The sequence below is a fragment of the Mus musculus genome, chromosome 5 (assembly GCF_000001635.26).
Source record: "Mus musculus strain C57BL/6J chromosome 5, GRCm38.p6 C57BL/6J".
Lineage (NCBI taxonomy): Eukaryota > Metazoa > Chordata > Mammalia > Rodentia > Muridae > Mus > Mus musculus.
Genome location: NC_000071.6, coordinates 134129721 through 134149106, shown reverse-complemented (window position 1 = coordinate 134149106; position 19386 = coordinate 134129721). Strand labels below are relative to the sequence as shown.

The window sequence follows — 19386 nt, the reverse complement described above, 5'->3', positions numbered from 1 at the left end:
GCTAGCCTGGGTTCTGTGAATCGTGTGACCCCCATTCCCTCCTGCAGGGCTCCAGAGCCTGGCTGGCCTTCCCTCACCGTGTCCGTGGCTTCTCTTCCAGGTGACGATGCCCGGTGAGCCTGTGGATGTGGCGTGTGGAGTGGATCACATGGTGACTCTAGCCAAGTCATTCATCTGAAAGGCCCTCTGGGCCCAGCCTGGGAGCCACACCACAGCAGCAGCTTGGCAGAGGCAGGGGGTGGCCACCAGCAGAGCTTCTGAGGGTACTGGGAGAGGGCCAGGGCCTCTGGGGTGCAGGATGCTTGCTGTGTGTCCTCAGTGGGGACATTCTACTAGAGGTGTGTGGACAAAGCCCTTCCCCCGCTGAGGTTCCTGCTGCTGGCCTCAGCTCAGGATGGCTACAGTTGGCTTGCCGTGTTTCTGAGGAGCACCAGGGCGTGAAGACCTTGGGTGGCCAGGCAGATTCCTTTTCCAGGTAACACATGGTAGCATCTGGGGATGTGTCTTGTCTGAGACACTATTCTTAGAGAAAGTTCACTGCTCATGACACATTTGATATTAAGAGTTTAGAGACATGACAAGGCACTCAGAAGAACTTGTAGTCCCCTGTCACAGGAGGATAAAGTTGGCCTCAGCTCAGCAAGAAGCCAGCTGACTGCCTGCAGCTAGGGCCTCTGGTCAGCTGTCATCCCAGGAGTCCCGCAGAAGGACAGTCCAGGAGCCCAGGATGCCTTGGCTTGAGACTCTTGATGGAGCTGCCAGTGGGAGCCAGCCTCCCGCTCAGGCCTACAGTATCCCAGCCTTGGAACTTCCTCACTGCCTGGCTTTGAACAGCCCAGAAGCCCCTGAAGAAAGACTCTGCGGGCCAAGTGCTTGTGGGCTGAGGGCCGTGGAATCTTGGCTGAAGGGCTGGCCTTGGAGTAGGAGGCCTCAGAAACTGGGAAATACTTGTTTTTAGGGAAGCTTGCCCTTTCCTTTCAGAACAGGGTTGGAAAAGGTCTTTTGGAATAAAGCCTATTTTCTGCCTTTTTACAGAATGGAGGTCTTGTAAAAGTTTGACTTGATCATTTCTTGACCATAAAAGTAGCCAATGGAACACACTTTAGAAGGCAGTCCCACTCAGGATGTGTGTGTGTGCGTGTGTGTGTGTGTGTGTGCGCGCCACACTCCTGTGGAGGACAGACGACAGGTAAAGTGTCACTGTTTCTCAGGTGCTATCCATCTTATTATTGAGATGGGCTGTCACTTTGTAAATCACGCTGGCCTTGAACTCACAGAGGTCTGCCTTCCTCAGTCTCCAGAATTCTGGAACTAAACCTGTGTGCTTGTTACACCCAGGTCCACCTTATGATTGGGCCAGTATCTCTCCCAACCTGGAACTTCCCAGGGATAGGCTGGCCATCCAGAGTCCCAGGGACCCTCTGTTTCCATTTCCCCTGTGCCAGGGTTACAGGGCCCTGCTTCCTATTTTTACATGGGCTCTGGGGATTGGACTGAGGCCATCGGCTTGTCTGTCAGGCAAGCACTTTACTGAGTCATCTTGCTAGCCCCTGGGAATTGTTTTCTGAACAGATCCTTTGGCTGGGAAAATAGCCGGTACCTGAGTCTCTAATTATGGTCTCCTAGGCTGCCTGCTACACCCTGCTCCTGTTACTTGTTCACTCTAAGGTACTTGTGGGCTCCTTAAGTGCAGGCGTGGGGCACAGTGAGTCATGCGGGCAGAGGAATCTCGTTTTGTGCAGCTTATCCTCGGGCAGGGACACGGACAAGAAACAAAATGCAGAGGACGGCTGCTTGTGTGGGCTGTGGAGGAAAGCGAAGTCTTGCCCCAAGTACCTGACAGGAACAACTTAAAGGCAGAAGGATTCACCTTGGCTCTCAGTGTCCGAGGGTTCCAGTCCTGCCATGGTAGCGTTCGAGATGGTGGGAGTTTATTGTAGGGCCTTCCCAGCCGGGCACATCAGGAAGCATACAGGAGTGTATTATGGGATGTGAGCACACAGGAGTGTATTATGGGATGTGAGCACACTGGAGTGTATTAGCAGGGGCTGTACTACCACCTTTAAAGGACTAACTCCGCCCATCTACTTCTGTTGTTCAGGCCCCACTTCTTTAAAAAATTCCAGTTTCCACCACAGTGCTACCTGATGTGGACCATACATTCAATACATGAGCCTGGGGGAGGGGCATTTCAGATTCAAACCCTAAAATGGAGAAAGGACATGGGATGTGTTGAAAGGTTGCGGGTTAAAGTCGAGGGGTCAACAAGCAGGCTGTCATGGGAACCAGTTGGCTGGTGTTGGAAGGAATGGCCGTTTGAGCAGCTACAGGCCCCTCACCCAGGCAGATGCCCCTCTGTAAGGGCTAGTCTTAGGCTGACAATAGGAACATTTTCTGTGAACTTGAAATAGAAGAAGACTTAAGGAGCTGGAGAGATGGATGACTTAGTGGTTAAGAAGTTACTGCTCTTCCAGAGGACCTGAGTTCACTTCCCACCTCAGGGACTTCACAGATGTGTGTAACTCTAGCTCCAGGGGATCGGACCCCTCTGTTGGCTTCATCGCCATACATCTGTCACCACAAACACCCAACTAAAAATGTTCTTAATTTTAAAAGTCCTTAGGAAAACAAAGGGGCCAGGTATGTAGCTCTGGTAAAGTCCTTGATTAGAATCCACCAAGCCCTGGGGTCTGATTTGCACCCCAGCACCCCATAAACAGCATGGGTGCATTTGGGTGACTCAGGAAGTGGTAGACATGGAGACTGGGTGGGGGGGGGGTCAGAAGCTCAAGGTCACCCGTGGCTAGACCTTGAGTTTTAGGCCAGCCAGGGGTACATGAGACCCTTTCTCAATGAACTAAAGAGCAAAGCAAAGCCCCTTGACTCTAGTCACCTGTTTGTACACAGGGATGTCCTTATGCTTGGGGTTTCCTTGTTTTTAAAGTTTATTTTATATATTTGAGTACACTGTAGCTGTCTTCAGACACACCAGAAGAGGGCACCGGATCCCATTACAGATGGTTGTGAGCCATCATGTGGTTGCTGGGAATTGAACTCAGGACCTCTGGAAAAGCAGTCGGTGCTTTTAACCACTAAGCCATCTCTCCAGCACCCTCCCTCCCTCCCTTGAGCTTTCCTTTAAGTCTGTTTTACCTGTTGGTCAGCCTGGCCATGTAGCTCATCTGTACCTCACCAGGGTTTCTGTTCAGCTGCCATCTATACGTGGGTGTCTTTGTCTCTTTGGCCCTTAACCCCCCAACCCCCAGCATTTGACACTGGAGACGCTGCTAAGCCATTATCTCAGCAGCCATTATCTTGGCTGCTCATTCTGTTCCAGGGAAAGCTTTGCTCTCATAAGCACGTGACTCATTCCCCGGATGAAGCTTGCCACCTGCCTCCTCCCAGGTGTCCTCTTTTCGTTCTCTCTCTTAACAGGTTATTTTTATGCGTGTACGTGTTCTGCATGCACATATGTCTCTGCACCATCTGTGTGTGATGGCCACTGAGGCCAGAAGTGTAAGATCCTCTGGCGCCAGAGTTATAGCATGCTGTGAGCCATCATGGAGTACTAGGAAGCAAACCTCAAACCTGTCTCAACAAGAGCAAGAACAGCGAGGGCTCTGGAAACCTTCTCTCCAGCCCCCTCTTACATTTTTTTTTTTTTTTTTTTTTGAGACAGGGTTTCTCTGTATAGTCCTGGCTGTCCTGGAACTCACTTTGTAGACCAGGCTGGCCTTGAACTCAGAAATCCACCTGTCTCTGCCTCCCAAGTGCTGGGATTAAAGGTGTATGCTACCACCGCCTGGCCACATTTTTTTGAAATTTATTTTTGAAAGTTTTTACGAGTATTTTGTGGGCGTGTTAAGTATATACATCACATGTGTGTGTTACCCGCAGACGCCAGAAGAGGGCATCATATCTCCTGGAACTGGAGTTAAAGATGGCTGAAGGCCACCATGTGGGTACTGGGGGCTGACTTGATTGAGACGTTTAGATTTGCAAACACATTCCTCGCTGTGTCTACAACCTTGTGTTCAGAAACATTTAGGTCATAAGAGCTCTGTCCTAATCATCAGATTGACGGCTTGATGGATCCACCATTTGATGGCATTGGTGAATGGTGAGACGTGGCAGGTCACCAGTGATGCGATATTTTGCCCTGGTCTTTTCCCATGTTCTCACCTCTGCTTCCTAGACGCCACAAACAACCCCTACTCAACAAATTGTTCTTGTAACTAACCTTTTTAGCCTCATGCCCATGATCATGACGGGGAAACTCTAAGCTGGGACAAATCCTTCTTCCCTGTAGCTTTGATTCGAAGGATATGGTGTTTTGCCACAAGTATGTCCGTGTACCACATGGGTACCTGGTATCCCCCGAGGCCAGAAGAGGTCTTCAGACTCCCTGGGACTGTAAGCCACCACGTAGGTGCTAGGAATCGAACCTTTGGAGCTCCCGGTTAAGAGTCAGTGCTCTTGACCACTGAGTCACTTCGCCCGGTTTCATTATGTAGCTCAGGCTAGCCTGGAGCCCTCTATCCTCCTGCATGCTGGGATACAGATATGTGTCACTTTAAGCCACTATTTGGGACCATTTACTCCACAGCATCAGGGAGCTGATATAACCCTTCTCAGCCTAGGCAGTCTCTGAGACTCAAGGTGTTTTACCTGAGGGCTATCCTGCCTCCTCTAAGCCATGACCTACGTTCTCCCAAACAACGGAGGCGTGATCCTGGACAAGTCAACATAGAATCAGACAGCTATCAGGCAACATCATTTTTTCCCCTTCATTTAATGAACACTTTACAAAGTACAAAATATACTGTCTTTTTCAGGGGGAACGTTAGGTACTTTTTTTTTTTTTTTTCTCTTCATCATACAGTACACAACTCTTAAGGGTTTTGTTTCTTTGACAAGGAGAAAACAAAAGCATGAGGGGCCCTGGAGGTGGACAGAGGAGGACACCCGTCCCCCACCCCCTTCACCCAAGCTGCAGGACTGATGAAGTACCACTGTTGCTGGTGACCTGGGCACGACATGCCAGGAGAGGGTCAGCTGGGGCTGTGGGCAGGGCAGGGTCCCTTAAAAACGCTGCCGGGCACCCATACCCACTCCCCTGCCTCGGGATAACGGAAATGATTTTGGCATACAGGAGGAGGGCCGGGAGGACTACTGCTGTACTTCCGTCTCCCCTATTGTTTGGAGGCTGACCCTGCTCTAACTCTTCCTGTGATACGGGTAAACTGAGGCAGGAGAAAGAAAAAACGTGCTAGGCTCAGCCCATGGAAACCTGAATTTTGCCCAGTCTAGAGCTTTGTGGACCCTTTCCCAAGGTGAGTTCCTGGGAAGCAAGGGGCACCTCTTGTCCCCAACCTCTCTCCGTGCAAATACTGTCTTGAGAACTCAATTGTTTGAAGAGTCCCACAGGTGGGCCTACGCCAGTTCAGGCTGCCTGCATGGATTCCCTGGGCTGCTGAGGGGCAGAGTCTTTCTTGGGGATGTAGCGGATGGAGAAAGGAGCCAATCCCATCACAGCAACCCCACATTCCACCCTGGAGCCAGGGCCAGCATTCCTATCTGTTTAACTGTGAGGCAATGGGTTAGGCTAAGGGGCCAAACACTGCATGAAACAGCTCACAGCTCTGAGACGGGCTCTGCATACGTGGGCACACACACTCATGCCTAATACATGTACACACACACACGCACACACACACACACACGTAAATAAACAGCATCCTGAAACATGGGACTGGACCACCCTGCACTACTGACTCTCCCAGGTTCCCGTCTCTTCTACCAAGAGCCACAAATCACCACCACCAAACCGATGCCCGCAAGAGCCATGGCCTCAGGCCTCAAGCCTCTCTTGGTGTCTTTAGCAACAGGCCAGCACCTGCCTTCCCCAGTTGAGTCATCTTCAGAGGAGAGGCTAGAGGTCAAGCTGGGGTCGCCCTGGGGTCAGTTTGATGCATCCTTTTGCTGCTTCTAATTAGAAAACGGACATGAAAAAGGAACTGGGATGAACGGTGAGGTTAGGTCTAATAGTTAGTTCTCCACCTTCACAGCAGCTTCTGAGAGCAATGTAAGGCTGACTGGCTGTTGGCCATGTTGGCCTCACTTCCCTCCTGGATGTGAAGATGGAGGTCTGCCACCCTTCCAACCCTCAGCACGATACCCCTTACTTGAAAAGCCAAAGCTACCGTCCCAATGCCCCCTCCCTGTCAGAGAGCCCACCATTCTCATCTAGGCTCCCCTCACCAAGGCAAGTGCTGATGCCACCTATGGCATCCCCAACGCTGCCCACAGAGCAACACAGCGGGGTGAGGGATGTCCTGTGACAGGATCGAGAACTGCCTAGAAGACAAACCTCTGAGTAAATCAGCCAAGGAGACCTACCCTAAATGTGGTAGCCTTCCACGGGATAAGCCCCTCTCCTGAATAAAAAGGAGGAAGTAAGCGGAGCAGCAGCGGCGGCTGCCTCTCTCTGCTTCCTGACTGTGGATGCCACGTGACCAGCGGCCACGTGACCAGCCGTCTCCCGCTCCTGCTGCTGTGCCTTTCCCCGCTGTGATGGACTGGATCTCATCAAACCCAAGAGTCAAAATTGACACTTCCTCCCTTTGGCTCCTCTCTTCAGTTGCCTTAGTGGAGGCAAGGAAGAGCCTGCTTTGTCCCCACATCCAATCCAGAGGCCCTGGCCAGTGGCCCAGAGGTGCTTGGGGACTTTTAAAGGTCAGCCTGGGAAATGTGGCCGGGAAGAGCTGTTGGCAGGTGGCTCAGACCTTCTTTGAAGATCGTGTACCAGACAATTGGGTGGGGTGTGGGCTGCCTGTGCTTAAGGGCCAGCTCCTTTACACCCGCTTGAGTTTCTCTTCACTCTTACAGGTCTTTCCATCATTGGGGACCTCACTAGTCTAAGCAGGTTGCTCCAGCAACACTGCCCAATGGGCAGCAGACAGAACCAGGTCCCCGGGTCCGTCCCACCACACCAGGAACCTGTTACCTGCAGATGGTGGGACAGGGTGAGTGTTGATGCTTAGGAGTCTTAGATAAGGGGGCTTTATGGGGGCAGGGCTGCATACCTCTATGGATGTGGGAGGGGGGGTGTCTTTAGGACCCTGGAGTATATAGTTGGTGATGCTGCTAGGGTCTGGGGGGAGAAGTAGATTTCTTGGAAAGCAGGTTTGCCCCAGGCTATGGGGCTGAGCCAAAGGAGAAGGGGTGCTTTGCGGATGGGGACCCTGGATGGTCTCATTAGTCTGTACAGGTGATATTTGACGTTTTCTTTCTTTTTTTCTTTTCTTTTCTTTTCTTTTCTTTCTTTTTTTTTTTTTTTTTTTTTTTTTTGAGACAGAGCCTCATGTAGCCCAGGCTGACCTTAACTTGTGATCTGACTGCTTTCATCTCCCGAGTGCTGGGAATAATGCTATGGGAACACCCTATCCACTGAGCAACTCCTGAAGTGCGCTTTCCTGATAGAGTACCCCCAGAGTTCGGGACTTGGTAGCCCAACCCAGGGGGTTCCTGACTGCGGTTCCTAAAACTTTACCTTCTTAACAGCCCAATCTCCTACCCTCCCTGTGAGCCGAGAGACTCTGCTGCGAGGATCTGGGAGTGGCTCTGTGGAGTACTTGCCTCTCACGCAGGAGGCCCTGCCTACATTCCTCAGCACTGCAGAAAAACACAAAAGAAATCCTCTAGGGAACCCTGACTTCGGAGTGGTGTGACACTTGGGTCCCCTCTGAGGCTGGGTTAGCAGGGGGTGGAGTCATCCTTCATATTCATAAAACCAGAAGATGCTGAAAAGAGAGCAGACAGTGCTAAAAAACACGAGAGTAGAGGGCCTCTACTAGTAGAGGGACTGTCACATCCCCCAGAACTGAAGACACCACACCATGCTGATCTACCCACAGAACACAGAAACAGAGCTAGCTTCCTCCAAGGACCCACTGCAGCTGAACAGCAGTGCGGTCCCTTAAAAGGTTGGCCGGCAGAAGCCAGGCCCAGCCCTTTCTGGACACACAACCGTGGGAGTATGTGTGGTGGTCTGGGTCCTTATGGAGTCAGTCCTAGGAAGAGAGCAGGGAAGAGAACCTGAGATTCCTAAGCTTGCAGGAATAATAATATTAATAATAATATTAAAAAAAAACTTAGGTGTGATGGCACACACCTTTAATCCCAGCACTCGGGAGGCAGAGGCGGGTAGAGTCCTATCAATTCAAGGCCAGCCTGGTCTACAAAGAGAGTTCCAGGATAGCCAGGGCTATCTAAAGAGACCCTGCCTCAAGAAAACAATACAACAATAACAACAAAAGTCAGGTAAGATGCCAGGTCTATAGCTTTCTATGGAGAAGGGACTTGGGAGGGAGGCAGGCTGGGACAGATGGGTTTACCAGACAAAGGTTTTGGGGTAACCCTGAGGGAGGGAGCCACTGTTAACAAAACCAAAAACCAAAACCAAAAACAAAACCCAACAACAACAACAACAACAAAAAAACCCAATCCCTCCTCTGGATCAGTGCCCCCCCTCCCAAATAAAATGAAGGCATCCAGAGCTCTAGGCTGTGGAAATGGGGGTACAGTAGCTATGAAGCAGACTACACTGGCCCTCTCAGCCTGCCCCACTTGCGGTAGGTTGTTGGTTCTGTCTCCCCTCCAGGCTGGCCTCAGGACCCCAGGGCTTTTTCACTCATCGTATTGCCTACGTATTTGAATTAAAAATATACGGTGGCTCAAAATGTCCCCGAGTGTGCGCACATGAGGTGGGGGCCCTTGCCTGTGTCCTGCGCACACAGAATATATTAACATATATATTGCTCAAGTATATATGCTATTTACAGAATATATCTCTATCAACATAAAACATGTATTTATAGGTGTGTACAATACACAGTCTCATCCTAGCAAGTCTAGGGGTCCACACAGGGGGCAGGGGGCCAGCACACTTATATGGTGGGAAGGGATGACTGGAAAGGGAGACAGGAGGGGTTCTGGAGATGTGTACCCCGGACAATCAAGGCCTTCCAGAGAGAGAAAAAGGGGACTCAGGGGCCTCACTATAAAGCCCCGCCCACTTGGCCATTTCCCATTCGGGACCAGAAAATAATAAGATTTGGTTTTAAGGGTTTTGTGCAAAAGGAGTTAAAAAACAACAACAACAACAACAACAACAAAAAAAAAAAACCAAAACCAAAACCAACCAGAGTTGATTTTGATTAACATGCTGGGTTCTGGCTTCTACATGATTCTAGAAGAGTTCCTCTGGGTGTGTTTCTGTGGCCCAGAGAGGAGGGAAACACAGTTTGTACAAGACTGTGCAGGGGTAGATAAACATTCCCTCCTCTGACCTTGTTGTTGGAGATCGTGAAGCACAGGCTCGACAAAACACCCCAAGAGCAAAAAGTCTGGTGGACCCCCCGCAGTCCCAGCTAACAGCGCCATATGAAGGTGGTGGAACACTGGCATGCCCTGCAGGGGGTGCTATGGGGTCCTGGTGTCTTGTATCAGAGCTCTGCTCCCACTAGCCCTCCTCAGAAGACACGGCCAAGAGTCTTACGATACATCTTTGCATTTGTGTCTGTCCCCAGAGACACAGGGTGCTAAGTCTCACTGAACACTGGGTACCCTAATAAGACTCAAACAGGCTCCATCCCCTCCAAACAAAACTACTCTTTCCCCAGCCACCTGTATGCAAAGACAACGAAGAAGAAACCCCGCAGGGGTAATGTCTCTCTACAAATGCTTGAAGATAGCTGCCTCCCAGGTTATCACCGTGACCACAGATTGCTGTGTGTATTTCGGGCAGGTATATGAGCTGTGGGGGCTGAGGCCTCTTTATCCCCTAAAAGTGGGGCAGAGAGGATGATGGGGAATTCTCTAGGCTGGTCTAAGTGACAGCTGGGGAGGTGGGACATGGCCCAAGGCACCCTAGGCCTGGGCAGGTGGGGATGCCCACCGCTGAAAGAAGCCGAGTCTTTGCTTGCCCATGATGGGTCTGGGGAGAGCGAACAAAGGACAGATAGAAGCTGGCGCTCTAGGCTGGTGGGAGAGGGGGTGTCCTGGGATCCCCTCCAGGGACAAGTGCTCTGGGGGGAAGTTTGGCCCAGGGCCCCTCTTGGCAGTTGTAGAGGAAATCGACACAGGCCCTGTGTGGTCAGCAGGTGGGGGTCTAGAGTCTTGCCTTTCCTCCCCAGCTTAGGAGTAGGAACCCCACTGCTACTGTCTGAGGCTCACTGGCCATTATGACCTGAGGGTGGCCTGCTGACCTCCATTCTGAGGGAACCAGCCCCTGAACCTCTAAAACTAGAGCAGCAACCATAACCATCAATTCAAGGGGGGGCTCACGGGGGCTTCCCCAGCTCTGTACCCCCAATCTTGCTCCACCAACTCCCTAAGATGTCCCTAGGTGCATCAGGACCCCGATCCCAGTGTCTCACAGGAGGTGCCAGCTTCCTTTGGTGTTTGCTGCGGGCTGTAGGTGAGGCCTTGGGCTGGTCCCAAGTGTCCTGGGCCTCGGAGACCGCTTTCTGGGGTGGAACTTGGGGGAGGAAGATGGGCACACCCCCACCGAGCGGAAACAGAGTCATTACTGAAAAGGCTGGGGACTCTGGAAGGCAGGAGGAGGATGTGGGGGTGGCCCTAGCTCAGGCCCAGGCCTGGAGGAGTCAGGAATCAGGGGAGTGTCCCAGAGGCCCCTTCCTTAAAGGTCCTGGGGCCGAGCTTTCAGTCCATAGGGAAATACTGCAAGAATAACCTTCGTGGGGGGAAAGGCCCAGGTGGGCTGTGGCAGGGAGGAGCCCAGAGACGAGTCTAATGCTTCCCTGCTTGACTGACCTTCAGGGCATGGATAACCCCACTGATATTCTCTTCTGGAACCTGCAGGGCAGGACGCAAAGGGGGGAAAAAAAAGTGTGTGAGCCCAGGTACCTGGTCCCTACCCATACAGTCCCCACCTGTCCCCAGGGGCCACTTACCAATGCATGGTCGAACTTGAAAGTACTGATGTAATATGCTGGGATGTCTGCAGCTGCCAAGGGCTCTGAGATCTGGGCTACAATCCCACATTCATCTAGGGAAACACAGGTGCTCAGAGAAGGAGCTCTACCACAGAGCCACGCCCCCAGCCCCTCACTGGGGGATTCTAGGCAGGGGCTCTACCACTGAGCCACGCCCCCAGCCCCTCCCTGGGGGATTCTAGGCAGGTGCTCTACTGCTGAGCCACGCCCCCAGCCCCTCCCTGGGGGATTCTAGGCAGGGGCTCTACCATGGAGCCACGCCCCCCAGCCCCTCCCTGGGGGATTCTAGGCAGGTGCTCTACTGCTGAGCCACACCCCCAGCCCCACTGTATTTTTCAGCTTGCAGGATGGGTTAAGAGCCCTATGGTAAAGTCTACTTGTTGGTCTCCCGAGGCCTTCATATATATATGTCACACCATTGGCAAGAGATCTGTCAGAAATGGGGTTTCAGTCTCCAGCACACTACATAGGGTGGATCTGGCCAGGAACCCTGGGAACGCCTCCTGATTCCCGCATATAGGTGTTGGACCCCACAGGCTCACCAAATCCCAAGGGTTGTCCTCCTATGCGCACCATCTTCCAGAGCTCTCCAGATGCACTCGTGAATAGCAAGTGACTCGGGAACCTATAGAAGAAGAAGGAGGAGGAGTCTGAGGCAGGGCTTAACTGGTGCTCCCCCCAGCTCTGGAGTATCTCAGGTGGGTCTGAGAGAGATCTAACGATGTGCCGGTGCCACTGGAGCCAGGGAGGGAAGCCACCGCTGGGGTGAGACTCGGGATAGATGGCTTTGGGACTATGGTTCCAGTCTCCACTTTGGCACCATCTTGCTGTGTACGTGGATGGCCCCTGCACCTATAGGAACAACTTAGGCAGAAAGTACCCGTTCCTGCCCAGGCCCCCTGCAATATCCACACAGGGCCCTGCCCACCTCTGCTGGGTCTGTACGTCCATCACCAGTGAGATGTAGCCCTCAATGAGTGAGAAGGAGAAGAAGCGGATGTGGCCACAATCGTCACTGGCAGCCATGGGGTCCTTCACTCTGGGGATCAAGAGGGAACTGTGAGGGTGCGGTTCCCACCTTTATGCCATCTGCCACCCACCATTGCAAGAGGCCCGGCTTGACTCATGTCTTGTCTCCATCAGAAGCCCACAACTCAGGAAGTCTTAGACCCTGAATTGTACAATACCAACACGCCAGGCAAGGCAGAACCACCAGTGGGTGCCCCGGGTCATGGTGTTACTGGGGTAACCGACTGCTTTCTGCTTGACTCTAGGACCTGCTTCACAGGAAGGAATTCATGCCTGGGTACTGTAAGCCTGGTCACAAGCCCGTGGTTTGGGAGGTCCTTGGGAAAAACCTATTGTTATTTTGCCTTCTAAATATTTATGTTCATAACTCATGGATTAGTGCCGCTCTCAGCATTGGGCAGGGGAGCATCTTTGTGCACGAGGCAGCAGTTAATGCAGAGACTCACCTGGTTAAAGAACTGGGGGTGGTGACCATTGAGTGTTCGGCCCTAAATGGGACCTCTATATCAACCCCCAACCCCTACCATCAAGGTTCAAAAACACCATGAGAGGGTAGGAAGAATATAAGAACGACACAGGCACATACAAGTCTCCCCCTTCAGAGTGAGTTCTAGGGTGGAACAGTCCCTTCTCCATGCCTCTTCCCTTAGACTTGCTCCTAGAGCAGGTCGGTGTGTCTCCCCTTCGAACTAGGCTCCTGGGCCGACGGTGCCTCCTCCCTCAGACTGGGCTTACGGGTGGAATAAGGACTTTGGCCTCAGACAGGGCGCGTGGGTGGAGCAGGATTTCCATGTCTGTCTCCTACCCTAGCACCTAACCCCGGGGACCTACCCATTGGAGTAGAACATCACATCCATGAGAAGGGTGGCGACGGCGGGCAGTGTGTCAGGGTCCAGGCTGGTGACACAGAACCTGTTGCTTGGGCTAGACAGTGGGTGGATGACTGGCCTCTGGACTGGAAGAGCGTAGGACACAAGTGTTAAGGTCACAGTAGAGCATCTGTGTGTAGGAGTTGGGCTTGGCCTTGTTCAATGCAGCCCAGGTGGCTTTCCCGCCCCCAGCACACACACTACATGATTATTCGCTTTCCCATCAGGACCCTGGGCCTTTGTACAAGGTGCTCTGGCTGCTGAGACTGTCCTTGCCAACAGCCACCACCTGACTTAGCTCCCTGTGCTCCAAGCTTCGCCTCCATGGTCCCTACCAAGGGTAGCTACCCTGAGGCACATTATTAGTTGGGCTGGGCTGGGCTGGGAGCCATCTCTGGTCATTGCTGGCGGCTCTACATGGGATCCAGTGAACACCAAGTGGCTTCTGAGAGGGACCTTTCCCTCAATCCCAACTCACCCATCTTGGGCTTCACAAAGCCATTGGTGAAGCTGAGATTCTCAGCCGCCACCGTTTCTCCATTGACAACGCGTAGGATGGTGAACTCCGAGGACAAGGTGTGAGTGACGAAGGGCAGGTCCCGCTCCCGCACCTGAGGACGGGAAAGCCGAGTCTCTGAGTCTCAGATCACCCTACCTCCTGTGGTGGTGCCCAGGGCTGAGGTGAGGAGTAGAGCACCAGATGGGACAGGATAATGACTGTGCCAGAAACTCTGTGTATATGTGTGTGTGTGTGTGTGTGTGTGTGTGTGTGTGTGTGTGTGTGTGTGTGTTTTACATGGAAAAGGCTGGGGATGTGCACGGCCAGTCACCACGGCTCTGACTCACCAGGATGAAGTCAGTTTGATAGGTGGACAGCATAAACACGGAGATGTTCTGGTCGGCGAGTGGGGCAATGACAGACTTGGCAATCTTTGTCACACCGATGGGCTGGGAGCTGGAGAAGCTGCCGCCACCGGACACCACGTTCAGGGCCAGCCAGGTGGCATCAGCCACACTCAGGTGCTCTGAGGAGGGTAGCTCTGCAGGGGGTGAGGGGGCACAGAGGAGAGTGTTGGTGACATGCCTGGGGCCTGGATGTTCCCTGAGCCAGACCAGGCTGTGCTCCAGGGGTAGGCAGAGGCACGTGGATGGCTGAGGCCTTAAAAAACTGTCTTGTCTGCTGCTGGGCCTCAGTTTCTTCATTTAAAAATATTTTTATTTATGTGCGTGTCTATGTGTTTGTTTGGGTATGCATAGATGACTGCAGTTGCTGAGGAGACCTGAAGAGGGTGCTGGACACCCCTGGAGCTGAAATTGTGCATGTTTCTGAGCCACCAGCCAGGTGCTGGGGACCAAACTCAAGTCCTCTGCTAGGGCAGCAAGTGCTGTTATGTATTCTGCCACATCTCCAGCCCCCAGTGTCACCTTTCAATCAACAGACGAGTCAAAGGTCCTCTCTACGGAGGGCTATAAGTAGGTGACATCCTGGATGTCAGATGGGATGCTAGGTGCCTTAAGCACTTGTCAAGTTGCGTTAGTTACCTGGGTCAAGCTTTAGTCTCCTTCACTGTAGAGCAGAGTTGGCAATGCCTTAGTGAACTCCTGCTTCCTTTAAAAGAAGGCTATTTTATTACTATATTTTATGTGCATGTTGTTTCCTTGTTTGTCTGTGTACCACACGTGTGCTGGGGCCTGAAGAGGTCAGATGAGGGCATTAGATCCACTGGAACTGGAGTTAGAGAGGACTGTAAACCACTGTGTGGGGTCCGGGAATAGAACTCGGGTCCTCGTAACTACTAAGTCACCTCTCCAGCCCAGAATTCCTACTTCTTTAATTAAAAATTTAATTTGTTTCTAAAGATTTATTTATTTTTACAAAATTAAAAAAAAAGCCTTTCTTTTTTTTTTCTTTTTTTATTTATGTACACTGGTGTTTTGCCTGCATGTATGCCTGTAGACCACATTCATACCTAGTGCCCTTGGAGGATAGAAGAGGGGATTTCATGCTGCTGGAGTTAGTTACAGATGGGTGTGAGACACCACGTGGGTGTTGGGGATGGAACCCAGGCCTTCTGCAAGAGTGGCCAGTGCTCTTAACCCCCGAGTTATCTCTCCAGCCTCAAGATTTATTTTATTTTATTTTATTTTATTTTATTTTATTTTATTTTATTTTATTTTATTGTGTTTGTCTGTGTGGGTGTGTCAGAAGTGTGCATGTGTTAATGCAGTTGCCTTTTGAGGCCAGAAGAGGGCATCTGACTCCCTGGAACTATGAATGGTTGTGAGGCACTCACATGGGTGCTGGGAACCCAAGGTGGGTCTTTTGCAAGAACAGCAAGCACTCCTAACTACTGAGCTATCCAGCCCCTTACTGATTATCATGTCTATGTATGTGTGTGCACGATGCATCTGCGTGGGTGTGTATCCCAGAGTGTGTTTGTAGAGGTCAGAGGGTAACTGTGTGCAGTTGGTTTTCCCCTTCTATCTTTATGTGCCTGAACTCAGGACACTAGGCCTGTAAACCTTATTCACTGAAGCAACTCACCACCCTCACTTTTTTGGGGGTGGGGGAGCGCAAGGACTCCGGTAGCTCGGGCTAGTCTTAAACTAGCTGTATAGCTGACGATCCCTCTGCCTCTGTCTCACGAACATTGGGGTGATAGGCGTTGTGTCACTATGTTAGGTTCCTGTAGTGCTGGACATGGAACCCAGGGCTTTGTGCATGCCGGGCAAGCACCTACCTGGACATGGAACCCAGGGCTTTGTGCACGCCGGGCAAGCACCTACCAACTAAGCTCTGGCTCATGACTTTGGACCCTCTCAATCCTTCTGTGCTCCACTTCTTCCTGCATACTGGACTTAATCTAGAAAAAGATCCTGAATCCAGATGCCTGAATGCCATGTTCTTGGGTCCCTTCCAGTAGGGCCAGTCTCCAAGGAGGCCTGGGCTTGAGATCCAGGCACCCAAAGGTTCTGTAGCTATGGTTTTTAAACAGAAGTATTCCCTTTGGGAGGAAGGCTCTGGGACACACAGGATGTCAACAAAACTCATAAGGCTCTAGGCATGGTGGCACCAACTTTTAATCCCAGCACTAGGGAGGTAGGCGCATCTCTGTGAGCTCAAGGCCTCCTTGGTCTACAGAGTGAGTTTCAGGCCAGCCAGATACATAGTAGGGCCACGGCTCACCAAAACAAAGCAAGCAAAATACCCAACCCCCAAACCTCACAGGGCTCAGGAAGATCCTGAAACTTACAAGACTCCCAAAGCCCCTAATACAGTTGCTAGGGAAAGGAGACTCACTGTGGTGGAGCTGCCTACGAGTTGTGCAGAGAGCTCCAGGACGCAGCTCATCACCCACACTGGTCAGGGCTGGCCAGGGCTTTTGGTGATGCAGCTGCCTTTTTCTCATCCATGCTCCTGTACCCCCAAACTTACTGGCTCAATAAGCTAGACTGGAGTGAAAGCCTTTCTTGGGTCTGCTGTTGGTGCCCTATCTGGCACCACGTTTGTTGATGTTTTCCCAGGAAACATCACACAAGACTGTGTAAACGGCACCTCTATGGATACAAACCCAGAGACTTAATGCGACTCTTCATAAAATCCCAGGCTCCTGCTAAGACCTTACGACTCCATTCTTGTCACACAGTAGGACAGAGATACGGCAAGAAGTGGACTGTGATGCTATGCACACAGCAAGGACCCTGTAGAGGAAGCATGGCTGTCCACTCCACACAAATGCTTGAAAGAGACCAGCAATTTGCCCAATATCTCTAGACTGGGAGCAACCAAGCCAAGTTTCTAAGATAGAGACAGGTGGGGTGTGGTGGTACACACCTGTAATCCCAGCTCCTTAGGAAGTTGAGGCAGGAGCAGCTTAGATTCTAGGCCAGCCTGGGCTACATAGAGAGCTTGAGTTAAAAAAACAAAACAAAACAAAATAGACACATACACCCCAAAAACTGATCTGAAGAAGGACTAAAGATAGCCAAGGACATAGAGTGTTTGGTGGAGTGGCTTTCTAGCTGCCTTAAAGCCCCAGCACCCAAAACCAGAAGAGTTCATGCATGCCTGTAGTCTAGCACTTGGGAAGTGGAGGCAGGATGATCAGGAGGTTAAGGTCATCCTTGGTTTTGTGATATATGAGATAATGTCTCAAAAAAAAAAAAAAGGCAGCCAACTAAGCAAATAAAAAAGATTCAAATTTAGTGGACTCAAAATATCCAGGCCCTGTGTTGACCAACAGGAAGACACAAGAGTCCCCAAAGGGATGGGGTTGGGAGACTAGGAAGGGGAAGGGGGCTGGGCCAACTGCCAGAAAAGATGGCTTGGGAGGAGGGGATGCTGAGTGAAGTCCGTCAGAATCCTCTCTGCCAAGCTCAGTTGCCATGGTGACCACAGTCTAGGGGAACCCCATTGTTCCTGATGACTCAGAAGGACCTGTGGTCAGCAAGCTAGGGACAGAGAGGCAGCCAGCTTCATCAAAGACAGAAACGAGGAAGAACCAGTGGATTGGTAATCCCTGCACCTTGGCGTCTCGGACTCCCTAGTGCCCAAGTGGTAGGAACAGGATTCCTAAACCCTGGCCCTGCCCAGATCTTGTCTCAGTTCTAGAATTCTTTTCTGTGTGTACATGTGCACACCCATGCGGAGGTCAGAGGTCTAGCTGGTGCCTTTCCAAATCTCTCATACCTTTTTATAAAGAGTTATTACTCTGTGTGTGTGTGTGTGTATGTGTAGTCCTGTCTGCCGTGACCTCCGTGTGGAGGTCAGATCGTAACCTGTGGGAATCAGTCATCTCCTTTCACCATGAAGGTTGTGGGGATGAAACTCAGGTTGTCTGCCTTGGCTGTTTCTCCCTTTACCCACTGAGCAATCTTACCAGTCCTTGTGTTTTTGAGACAGGGTCCTGATCTAGACTGGCTGGACATTGAGCACAAGGAATCCTCCTGCCTCTGTAACTCCAATTTTGGTTACAGACACTTACTATGCCCAAGTTAGTTCCTTCCTTCCTTCCTTCCTTCCTTCCTTCCTTCCTTCCTTCCTTCCTTCCTTCCTTCCTTCTTTCCCTCCCTCCCTTCCCTCCCTCCCTCCCTCCCTCCCTCCCTCCCTCCCTCCCTCCCTCCCTCCCTCCCCCCTTCCCTCCCTCCTCCCCTCTCCCAGGTCCTCCTGTTGTTTGGCAAGCACTTTACCAACTGGTTCATCTCCCTAGCCTCTTGGTTTTTTTAGAATTCTAAGGACCTCAAACTTTATAACAGGAAGGGCTTCTTAGAGGGTGGCATTTGAAGCCTTTAGCGTGTCCTGGGAGTTTCTGGGAGCCTGGGTATCCTGAAATGCAGCTTGGTGAAGTGGTTGCCCTTCCCCCTGGTGTCAGCCACACCCCTCGCTGGTGGCAAGTCAGGAAGCCCAAAAAACAGCAAGTTACAGTATGATGTATTTCACAGTGAAACAGAAAGTGTCTCATGTGGACTGCAACCTTAAGCCATTTTGGGAAAGATTCTGGTAGTGTCATAGGCACACATGTTCAGTGGTCAATGTCCTTTGTGTCAGAGTGACAATGACATCAGATAGGCCTAGTTATAGGTTTTTAATTTTTAAAAACTATATGTGTGTGTGTATGTATGTATGTATGTATGTATGTATGTATGAATGTATGTATGTATGCTCATGTGTATGTGGGTGCTCATGAAGTCCCGAAGAGGGCATCAGATCCCTAGGAACTGGATTTATAGATAGCTAGGAGCTGTCTGATGTGGATGCTGGAAACTGAACTCAGATTGACTCTGTAGTAGCAAGTGGTCTTAATTGCTGAGCCATTTCTCCAGTCTAAAGACAAGGGTCTCATATAGCCCAGGCTAGCCTTGAATGTACTCTGTGATGGACAGTTGGCTCTTCATCTGTAAAATGGATGTTTAACTTTAACCCTATGGGCCTCTAGAATAAGCCCAAGGTCCCTGCTGAATGCAAAGCTGTCTGGTGACGAGACCGAGACTCTCCTCAGTGGCAGGTACCACTTCGATCAAGGCACACAAGTTTGCTTGATTTTTTTTTTTTTTTTTTGAGGGGGCAATAACAGATATCCCTAGAGTATGGTTTTCCATGGGGGAGGCTCAGGGAGTAGCAAGTGAGGCAATTCCAAGTCTTGTTGAAGCCTTTGAATATGTTAGGCAAGTGGTCTACCACTGAGCCACACTGTCTGTCCCTTCCTGGGGGATTCTAGGCAGGAGCTCTACCACTGAGCCATACCCCTAGCTCCTTACTGGGGGATTCTAGGCAGGGGATCTACCACTGAGCCACACCCCCAGCCCCTCCCTGGGGGATCCTAGGCAGGTGATCTACCACTGAGCCACACCCCCAGTTGTCAGAAGCCATCTAGGAAAGGCTAAAGACATGCAAATGAATTTTCTGGAGATGGCCCACTTTTTTGCATGGCCTGCAATGGGTGAGTTGGGTGAGCTCAGTGAGGCAAGGT

The 19386-nt window shown here is 51.3% G+C and overlaps 2 protein-coding genes across 7 annotated transcripts in view; one reads left to right on the top strand and one right to left on the bottom strand.

The window, feature by feature from the left end:
• Rcc1l (reculator of chromosome condensation 1 like) overlaps positions 1 to 1049 on the top strand; it is a 31067-nt gene extending 30018 nt beyond the window's left edge. For 5 of the 6 annotated variants that reach the window (XR_377117.4, XM_006504538.4, XM_006504537.4 and 2 more), the window contains one exon: positions 101 to 1041. Coding sequence is in view for 5 of the 6 variants with exons in the window: in XM_006504537.4 (XP_006504600.1) it covers positions 101 to 178 (78 nt within the window). In the remaining variant the exon portion in view is untranslated. Of the gene's footprint in view, positions 1 to 100 lie in introns of all 6 variants that reach the window. The other variant, NM_033572.2, reaches the window with a different exon arrangement.
• Positions 1050 to 7324: 6275 nt separating this feature from the next.
• The window catches only part of Castor2 (cytosolic arginine sensor for mTORC1 subunit 2), a 42035-nt gene continuing 29973 nt past the window's right edge, over positions 7325 to 19386 (bottom strand). The window contains exons 3-9 of the mRNA NM_030719.3: positions 13763 to 13956; positions 13395 to 13527; positions 12879 to 13002; positions 11947 to 12057; positions 11561 to 11643; positions 10977 to 11071; positions 7325 to 10878 (exon numbers count right to left, since the gene is read on the bottom strand). Of these exons, the coding sequence (NP_109644.2) occupies positions 10813 to 10878; positions 10977 to 11071; positions 11561 to 11643; positions 11947 to 12057; positions 12879 to 13002; positions 13395 to 13527; positions 13763 to 13956 (806 nt within the window). The 3' untranslated portion in view covers positions 7325 to 10812. The remainder of the gene's footprint in view (positions 10879 to 10976; positions 11072 to 11560; positions 11644 to 11946; positions 12058 to 12878; positions 13003 to 13394; positions 13528 to 13762; positions 13957 to 19386) is intronic.